At 40.4% G+C, this 10,565-nt stretch overlaps 1 protein-coding gene across 1 annotated transcript in view; it reads right to left on the minus strand.

Annotated features, from left to right (window-relative positions):
* The window catches only part of MND1 (meiotic nuclear divisions 1), a 46,708-nt gene extending 38,580 nt beyond the window's left edge, over positions 1-8,128 (minus strand). The window contains exons 1-3 of the mRNA XM_006770148.1: positions 8,051-8,128; positions 6,363-6,428; positions 1,924-1,981 (exon numbers count right to left, since the gene is read on the minus strand). Coding sequence (XP_006770211.1) covers positions 1,924-1,981; positions 6,363-6,428; positions 8,051-8,128 — 202 coding nt within the window. The remainder of the gene's footprint in view (positions 1-1,923; positions 1,982-6,362; positions 6,429-8,050) is intronic.
* Between the last annotated feature and the right edge of the window lie 2,437 nt (positions 8,129-10,565).

Here is a 10,565-nt window from a genome sequence, read left to right on the forward strand (position 1 = left end):
GAGCCCAGACTGCAAGAGGGCACAGGCTGGGCTGAGGGAACCACCCCCCCCCGCCCCCCGAGTGCACAAATTTTTGTGCACTGGGCCTCTAGTAATACCATAATGATAGATCCGTGTCATTATACACTTGTCCAAACCCATAGAATGTACAACACCAAGCATGAACCCTAATGTAAACAATGGACTTTGGGTGATTATGATGTGTCGATGCAGGTTCGTCAGTGGTAATAAATGTACCACTGTTGAGTGATGTTGATAACAGAAGCTATGCATGTTGGGAGTGGAAGACAGGAAGTATATGAGAAATCTCTGTACCTTCCTCTCAATCTTTCTGTGAACCTAAAACTACTCTAAAAAAAGTCTTTTAGAAAAAAATGTATAGATAGCTTGTTAATTGCACATTAAATTTAGCAGCAAAATTTGGGAACAACGTAGATGTTCAACTACGGGTAACAGGCTAAGCAAATCATGGCACGGTAGGTAGTCATAGAATTAAACATTAAGAGACGCAGGTGTTGTACATAATTTTCTTAAAAGCACATGACATAGGTAAATGTGAATGATATGTTATATGAAAAATAAAAGACATGAACACAAAACTGTATATGCAGCATAGTTCTTTCTCAGAGAAATGGACAGATAAAATACATACAAAGACAAACAGAACCTAAAAATAATTCATCAAAATATACCAAAATGTTTAACAGTGATGGTCTCATGAACAACTTTTATTTTCAGTATATTATTTATAATTTCCAAACCTGTTAAAATAAGCATGTAGTTTACGTAATCAGAAAGTAAGGTTTAAAAAAATATGTATCCAGTGCGGCTGGTGTGGTTCAGTGGTTAAGCATTGACCTATGAGCTAGGAAGTCATGGTCCGATGCCTGGTCAGGGCATATGCCCAGTTGTGGGGCGTGCAGGAGGCAGCTGATCAATGATTCTCTCTCATCATTGTTGTTTCTATCTCCCTCCCTCTCCCTTCCTCTCTGAAATTTATAAAAAATATATTTAAAAATAAAAAATAAATATCCTATGTAGTGAATTTAACAGTGACCATTCAAAAGATAACCCCCAGAACCTGTGAATGTGACCACATGTGAAAAGGCATCTGTACAGGTATAATTAAGGATCTCCAGATGAAATCACCCTGGATTTTGGCTGGGTCACAAATTCAATGACATGTGTCCTTGTAAGAGACAGAAGAGGAAATAACAAAGGGGAAGGCCATGTGAAGACAGAGGCAGAGATTAGAATGATGTGTCTGTACGTCAAGCACTGCTGGCAGCCATCAAAAGATAGGAGAGAAACATGAAATGGATTCTCCTTCTGAGCCTCCAAAAGTAGTCAACTCTGTTGACACCTTGATTTTTGACTTCTGGTCTCCAGAACTAAGAGAATAAATTTCTGCTGTGTCAAGCTACCAAGTTTGTCGTAATTTGCTGCTACAGAAAATGAAGACACCAGGTAAAGACAAAAAGTAACATTTAACAAATATTAAAACACACATGAACAGTTTTTACTTCTTTTGAAGTAAATTATGCCCATAAGTAGATAAATGTGTATATTTGCATGTATGTATATATAGACATACATGCATACTCCATTTTAATTTTCCTAGAGCAGATACTCCAAACACAGGAATCATGGCCATGGCCCAAAGACATCATGTAAAGACTTTATGAGGGGAGGGAGGAAGAAATAAAGAGGCAGAGCACAGAGGATTTTTAGGGCAGTGAAAATACTCTGCGTAATACCATAATGATAGATCTGTGTCACTTACACGTTTGTTTAATGTATATATTACACATTATACACTTACAAACATTCATCTCTAGAAATTTGTTCCCATAAAGTGAAAGACTGTAGCAGAAAAGAGGACCAATATTTCCCCACATATTTCGGCACATCTTTGATACTTACTAATGCCTTTCTCTTTGGGAGCAATCTTCTCCATGTCTTTTAATTGAAATACATCTTTCTGTTTTTTTTAAAAATTTTAAAAAGAAATGAAAAACATGTATTTATTTTCTACTATATACTTATAATTACCATAATTCTGTTCATACATAAAACACTGTACTAAAACACTATACCTGGAAATGAACAATGCAATAGAGTCAAACATTTTGGAGCCAGAAGAAACTGAAATTATCTTGTTTAATACCATAGAAGTTAAAATGGACAGGTTTTGCATGAACATACAAATCTTAAAGTAACTGGAGAACAGCTTCCCACTGAAGTATAAAAACTAGTTACAATGAATCATTTGTTAACACGAGATAATCTAGCTTCTCTGACACTGATTTTAAGAAAATACAAACAGTATTTTGCTTAGCATATATCATACATTACAGATTTAGCAGTTCCAACTAAAAACAAAACAGCTAACTGTCAAGAATTGTTTATATTTAGTTTCATGGAAGAGCTACACTTAAAAATAGGAAAATTATATATTAATAGCTGCCTATCAATCATTTTTATACATGTTGTATGTCCACCAAATTAAAACATTATGGGAACCTATATATGTAGAATATTTAATCTTACAGTTACTTCTTTCTTTTTGTAATAAGCTTTGGTTAAAGTGATGAAAAAAACTTGGATAACCAAAATAAAATATTTAAGATGGAAGTACCCAGCAATTAGAAGATAATTATTGTGATCATTGTTTTGAAATCTGGGATCTACTTATTCTAAAATGAACTTGAAAAGGCAACTTCAATATGATGAAAATTAGACTTCCTAAAAATTTAAAACTTCTGCTCATCCAAGGGTACTATTAAGAAATTGAAGCCCTGGCCGGTTTGGCTTAGTGGATAGAGCGTCGGCCTGCGGACTCAAGGGTCCCAGGTGCGATTCTGGTCAGGGGCATGTGCCTTGGCTGCGGGCACATTCCCGGTGGGGGGTGTGCAGGAGGCAGCTGGTCGATGTTTCTCGCTCATTGATGTTTCTGTCTATCTCTCCCTCTCCCTTCCTCTCTGTAGAAAAATCAATAAAATATATTAAAAAAAAAAAAAAGAAATTGAAAACACAAATACTGATTAGAAGACAATATTCATAAAACATACCTGACAAAAGACTGGTACCTGGGTATACATCCTCCCACCAAAGACAAATTGATGGTTGGATAAAGGAGTGGACAGATGAATATATAAGTGATAAAGCAAGTAGAGTAAAATGTTAATGGTAGAATTTAAAAGTGGGATACATAGATATCACTGTAAAATTCTTTCATAATAAAATGTTGGAAAAAGTAACTTCATCTCACTACACTTAAAGATTTACTAAATTGTTAAGTCATTGATCTTAGGGTGTGAAATCAATTTTTGCACATCTGGGAATAAACTGCTTAAAGATAATTCTGTAAGGTCTCAGAGAACATGCAATAAATTACTGGCTTTAGGTATCTAATGCATTTTTAAAAATCAATTAATCAAATCTATTTGCAAATGCTTCAGATTCCCTGGATAAAAAACATGAACTCACTGAGACATCTGCCTATATGTGGTCATCAAGGAGGAGCCCCAGACATACTGGCTGCCCAGTGGGGTTGCTGTGCAAACGAATGAGCTTGCAAAGAACTAGCTTCAGAACTAAAATGTGGCCATTTAGGTAGACAGAGAAAATGGTCTCAAGTATATACTAGTTTTTCCCAGCATTAAACAGAGATAATGAAGGACAGATGAACACAATGTTCTTCTAGCTCTTAAAAAAAAATATGTGTAAGCTACCGCTAGATAACTTTTTTTTTTCAAATATATATTTTATTGGTTTTTTACAGAGAGGATGGGATAGGGTAGAGAGTTAGAAACATCAGTCAGCTGCCTCCTGCACAGCCCCCCCTACTGGGGATGTGGCCGCAACCAAGGTACATGCCCTTGACTGGAATCGAACCTGGGACCCTTGAGTCCGCAGGCTGACGCTCTATCCACTGAGCCAAACCGGTCAGGGCCTGCTAGATAACTTTTAATTAAGCACTTATGACCTGGACATTATAATGTGTTATATAGATTACCTCATTTAATTCTTATACCAACACTGTGAGCTGGGTACAGTTATTATCATCCTCCTTAATAGACGAGAAAACTGAGACTTAGGTTAAATAACTTCCTTAAAGTCACATAGTTATTAGGTGAAACAGACTTCAGGTACAAGTTCTCTATCATTGAGCTATACTTTTAGCATGTTCTTAAGCATTAACAGGCAAAGAATTCTTCTTGTAGTACATTAGCAACTTCAAATATATACATATATGTATTCATATGAATGACTATGTAACATTTCCCAAAAAATGCATACACACTTTAATAGCTGATAACTCACTTAATTTTCACTCCTTTTTAGGTTTAACTGATTTAAAATAATGGGTGAAGCCAGACTAAGCTTTGAACAAAGAAAATTTATCCTAAAGTGCCACTAGACTTTTTTTTAATCAGGATGCATAAAAAATAAAGTTTATGATACAAAACTGGCAACAATTGACAAACCAAGGGTGCAAAAATAACAAACGAAATTATTATTATTTTTTATTTCGGAGAGGAATGCAGAGGGAGAGAGAGAAATGTCAATGATGAAAGAGAATCATCGATTGGCTGCCTCCTGCATGCACCCTACTGGGGATCGAGACTGCAACCTGGGCATGTGCCCTTGACTAGAATCAAATCCGGGCCCCTTCAATCTGTAGGCTGACGCTCTTTCCACTGAGCCAAACCAGCTAGGGCCAAAATGATTCTTGATGTTTGCGATTCTACTGCTTCATATTATCAGCAGTGCCTGGACCAGAACAGTCATCAGTTTAAAAACAAGCATTGACAAAAAAAGATTATTCATTTTTATAGATTCCATTAAATTTTGAAAATGAACTGTAGGGTAATAAATACTGACTTTATAATCATTCAAAGTATGTATACATTTTTGGGGGACACCCTGTATATGGGAATATATGAACTGAAATCAATCAATCAGTCAATTAATACAATTACAGTCATGCACTGCATAATGACATTTCAGTCAACATGCCATCCTATATAATAAAGAGGTAATATGCAAATTGACCATCACACTCTCGCACAAGATGGCCTCCACAAGATGGCCGGCAGGGGAGGGCAGTTGGGGGCGACCGGCCCGGCAGGCGAGGGCAGTTGGGATGACCAGGTCAGCAGGGGAGGGCTTTTGGGGGGGACTGGGCAGGCAGGGTAGGGCAGTTGGGGGCGACCGGGCCAGAAACCAGCAGTCAGACATCCCCCAAGGGGTCCTAGATTGGAGAGGGTGCAGGCTGGGCTGAGGGACATCCTCCCCCCACCCCCAGTGCACAAGTTTTGTGCACTGGGCCTCTATATAATAATAAAAGCATAATATGCTAATTAGACTGGACATCCTTCCAGACGAAGCCAGGGCTGCCTGGGTCCCGGGTGCTTGCTGGCGGCTGGAGGGAAGCCTGGGTCCAGGGGTCCAGAGAGAAGCCGGTGTCATTGCCCCAGCAGCAGCTGGGGGAAGGAAGGCCTACTCTTGCACAAATTTCATGCATCGGGCCCCTAGTATGATTATAACAAAGCTGAAAAATTCCTATCGCCTAGTGATGTTGTAGCTAGCCATCTCATAGTGCAGCTTACGCACATGTTGTAGAGATGCTGGTGTAAACAAACCTACTACACTGCCAGCTGTATTGCACATACAATTATGTCCAGTATATAATCCTACATAATAAAAGGCTAATATGCAAATTGTCCCCTTGACTGGGAGTTCGACCAGTGGGTGGGACTGGCTGGCCAACTGCCCACAGCCCCTCCCCCTGGCCAGCTGTATTAGTTTAGGGCAGAAAGAGGACACAATCAAATATATGCTTCAGAAATATAATTCTGGGTCCAGTGTGTAGGACAGTCTGGATAGAAGAGACTCTGTGAACACTGGGATAAGGTTATTCCCTCATAGCTCACAAACACCACAAATATTTGCAGAACTTTATTCATTCTTCAGGAAATTGGTGAGTACTGATCTCTAATAATAAAAAAAAGGTACAGTTAAGCCCTTAGCTGGTACGGCTCAATTGATTGGAGTGGTGGCCCGTACACAAAAGGTGGCAGGTTCGATTCCCGGTCAGGGCACATGCCCAGGTTGCAGGTTGGATCCCAAGTCAGGGTGTATGCTAGAAGCAAACTACCAATGTTCTTCTCTCACAGCGATGTTTCTCTCTCTCTCTCTCTCTCTCTCTCTCTCTCTCCATTCCTATCTCTAAAATTGATGAAAAAGCATATCCTCGGGTGAGGACTAAAAAAAAAAAGGTACAGTTAATACTGGATGACATATATGTAAGGAAAAAATTATGCAAAATACTAAAAATCTTAGGGAAAATGACTTACCGTCTCAAAAAAAATTTCCATCATGCGGGCTCTCTTTTCCTCTACGCTCAGTCCTTTTTTCTTCGACTAAAGCACAAAATTTAAAAAGTAGACACTGAATTTTTTTAAACACTGCATTTTAAAACAACTTGGTCTGAAACATTACCAGAAATGTTATGTATGATCTTGCCTGGTACCAATAGGCTTGATAATGGTCACAGCCAGGCCTCAAGACTGACTTGTACTATTCTATGATTATAGGTCAAGCCTTGTGGTAGGTGCTGCCAGTACAGTAAAAACTGTGACTGAGGCAGAGCCTGGCATTCTGTATAAATTCATTAGTTATCAAATGATCCCATGGCAAGTCACTGTATTTACCTTCGACAGACTTACAATCTGTCAAAGAAAATACGTAGATACAACTATTTATAATTGATGAACAGAAACATACACAAATTGTTACCCAGAACAGATTGAATTGCTACCCAGGTCAGAATGAGTTAATTCCACTCAGGTAGGGAGGGAGAGTTCACTAGGAAAGTCAGAGACGAGGATTTTGGTGAGTGGAGAAATGGTGAGAAGTGTCCAGGGAAGACCATATAGAGGCACAGATGAGAATTACATTTTAGCAAGATAGTTGTAGTAGCACTGTGGAAGGTGGGCTGGAGGAAGGAAAACCTATCCAAGTAGAAAATGGAGCCTCTATCATTTAGCCAACCTGAAATTAAGATAATATGTAACTAAATGCATGTTAATAATAAATTTTACTATATGTTATTTACAGTCCAAAATAAAGATTAAAAAAAGAAGCCAAATTTCTTCAATTCACAGAAAATAACAAAAGAGAATGAGAACCATCATCTCTAGTGTTCTAATAGAGGACTCTGCACTAATGTTTCTTAAGAAACATCTGCATCTTTCTCAAACATTGCACATAAAAAAATAAGTTTAAAACATTATACCACTAAAAATGCAGACATAAATAAAACAATTAAAGATCGATCATATGCAACCAAAAACTCCATCAGAAAATGAGAGCCTATGACACATGGGAGGATTTGGAGTTGCCATTCTGAATAGGTATATACCAGAGAATGAGTCTTTATTCTATTGCAGGTCCTGGAACCCACCAACTCATCTTCACAGCAATAAATGACCCTGTGTTCCTTGATGAGTCATATGGGTAAAATAAATACCTTAAAGTTTGTATTTTTCTCCTTTTCCCCTCTCTACTCTCAAACACTGGGGTTCCCCAGAATTCTCTATCGATGCCCTCTTCCCCTCACACCTTTTCTTTGATCTCATCTGCTTTCACGGTTTTAACTAACACACCGGGTCCTCCAATCTTTACATAGGAGTCTTTGAGTGTGTTCCTGAGCTTCGATCTCCTGTATCTACCTGTCCGCTGGACAGACTTCAAACTCAGGAGGTCTGAACTGAACTCCTCCTCTCCCACACCTACTCGCCAAACCTGCTGTTGCAGATCTTGAGTTCAGTTAGATACCACCGAGTTGCCCAGGCCGGAACAGCAGCCTGGCAGTTATCCTAGTTTCTTCCTCTTATCCCACAGCCAATGAATCACCAACTTCTGCCCATTCAGTGCTTAACTATTTCACAAATCTACAGTCTGCTCCATCCTACCACCTCTACCCCAATTCAGGCCTTCATTCTCTGTCTCCTGCAAGACAGCTGCAGTCCCCTAAGCACACCTTGTTGCACCTTCGAAGTTGACGTTCAGCACTGTCAAAAGCCTTCAGGGCTCCCAACCATCCGGAAGTCTCCAACATCCTGGAAAGGATGCCCACAGGCCCTCCATCACCTGGTCCCAATCTACTCTCACAGGTACCACTCCTCACCTCACATTTTACATGAAAACCTGGAGAGCTAAGCAATCTGAGCTGTAATACAGAAAAACTACTTGTAATTCTCCACACAGAGAATGTTCTTTACCATTTTGGTGCCTTTAAAAATGTTGTTCTACCTAAAACACCTTCTCCTCTCCCCGATTCAAAACTCCAAAAAGTCTCCGAAGGCTTCAGTTAGGCATTCTCTAATCGAACTTCTCTGAGCTCACGGGTTGGGCTGAGTGTCAGTCCACGTGTTCCCAGAATACAACTTCACCATCGCATCACTTACTACAGTTAAAAAGGTGTGTTTACTTGTCTCAGCGGCCTGGAAATCTTCAGAACACGGACTGCCTTTGCCTTCCCAGAGCTCAGTGCCGGGTTAGGCAGAGCAGGCATAAAGGCCAGGCCTTACTTTCAGAACCATGCATCTAAAAGCTCATTTACTTAATAGTTAAGGTTAAAGAACATCTCCTGATACTATAAGTGAGAGATGCCTTCAACTTAGTAAGTAAGGGGACTCAAAACTTGAATTGAGGACAACAAAGGGACCTTCTCCAATTAGGAGTCACAGAATTCCTAACGTCAGCCCTGCTGACCAATTACAATAAAATTTTGCAAAACCAAAAGATGGTATCTGCCACCCTCCGAAGTGGCAGGATACTCTGCATTTCTCCACTTCCCAAATACAGTGGGGCCTTGACTTACGAGTGTCCCGACTAACAAGTTTTTCAAGATACGAGCCATCTCTCGGCCGATTTTTTGCTCGATTTTTTGCTTTGAGTTGCGAGCTAAAATTTGGGTTACGAGCCAGCTTCAGATACCCCACCGCTAGTTGGCGCAGCCAACGTCAGTCACAGTGAACGCCACATCAGCCCAGCATCACGTGTCTCACTCGTTCACTTTAATGATTTGACATACGAGTAATTTGAGTTACGAGCTCAGTCACGGAACGAATTAAACTCGTAAGTCAAGGCCCCACTGTATACGTCTGGACTTCCAATAACTGTTTACCCAGCATGCCCGACCAAGTCAAAACAGTTATTAATTCACCATCAGGAAAGAGAAGGTCATCTCTGATTTTAAAAAATGCTAAATTTAATGCTTAATCATTAAAAAAATAGGAAGGATAGGGCTTACAAAAAGTTTTCTGATTTGTTTCATGCGTCTCCATTGTCAGAGATAAGCATCTGAAAAGAGTTAACATTAAGTATTAGGTGACATGAGTAAAGAGCGATTGGGTAAAGGGACAAAGTTAACGCACGTGTGAGTGTGATAGTTGTCAGTATTCGGTTCTATGGGGCCAATAACTCTATAGAGAAACGTGATACCACAGAGCCCCGGTAAGAGTCAGGCGCGGTCCTGTTTGGCTTCTTACATCCTTTCATGCCCAGGTGGCTGGGAGGGTAGTTTAACCACAAAGCGGCCGTTATCAGTTATAATTACATCTGGACAAGAACCTTCACATAAACAGCGTAAACCTAAATGCTTGTCTACCATTAGCTCGGCAAAAAATAACGGCCACTGCACTAAATGAAGATATTAAAATCTTAGATCTGTTTAATTAGATGTTGATTCTCTGCCAACAGAAGCAGAAAAACAAAAAGAAAAGGCCAGCATGAAACTTGGAAGATTTATGCAAATGACTTGATGACCACGAAGACATTAAGTTCCCGGAGGACCTGGCGCCCTCCCAGGTGCGTCCCTAAGGAAGCGACCCACTCCCTGCCCACCAGCTGCCCCGGCCCCAAAGGGAGATGCCTGCCCTTTGGGGAAAAAACCAACTGATTTCCAAAGGAATCATCTGAAGTGAAGAGTCCCTGGGTTACGTATGAAATTGACAGCAGCTCAGACACGTCCTCTACCCGTTAGGATGCATAAACCCACTCAATGGTCCAAGATCAAGGGAGGCAGGTGGGACCAGGGCGTCCTGCCGGGTCTCGGGTGCCCCTAAGGCAGCGGTTCTCAACCTGTGGGTCACGACCCCTTTGGGGGTCGAACGACCTTCACAGGGATCGCCTAAGACCATCGGAAAACACATATATAATTACATATTATTTTTGTGATTAATCACTATGCTTTAATTATGTTCAATTTGTAACAATGAAAATACATCCTGCAGATCAGATATTTACATTATGATTCATAACAGCAGCAAAATTACAGTTATGAAGTAGCAACGAAAATAATTTTATGGTTGCGGGGTCACCGCAACATGAGGAACGGTATTAAAGGGTCGCGGCATTAGGAAGGTTGAGAACCACTGCCCTAAGGGGCTGCACGTAGGGGGCAGCAGGCGGGGAGAGGGGCATCGGTTCGGAAGTGACTCCAGGTCCCGGGGGCAGAGGGTTTGCGATGCTCGGGTCACGCTCCCTAACGC

The sequence above is a fragment of the Myotis davidii genome, unplaced genomic scaffold (assembly GCF_000327345.1).
Source record: "Myotis davidii unplaced genomic scaffold, ASM32734v1 scaffold323, whole genome shotgun sequence".
Lineage (NCBI taxonomy): Eukaryota > Metazoa > Chordata > Mammalia > Chiroptera > Vespertilionidae > Myotis > Myotis davidii.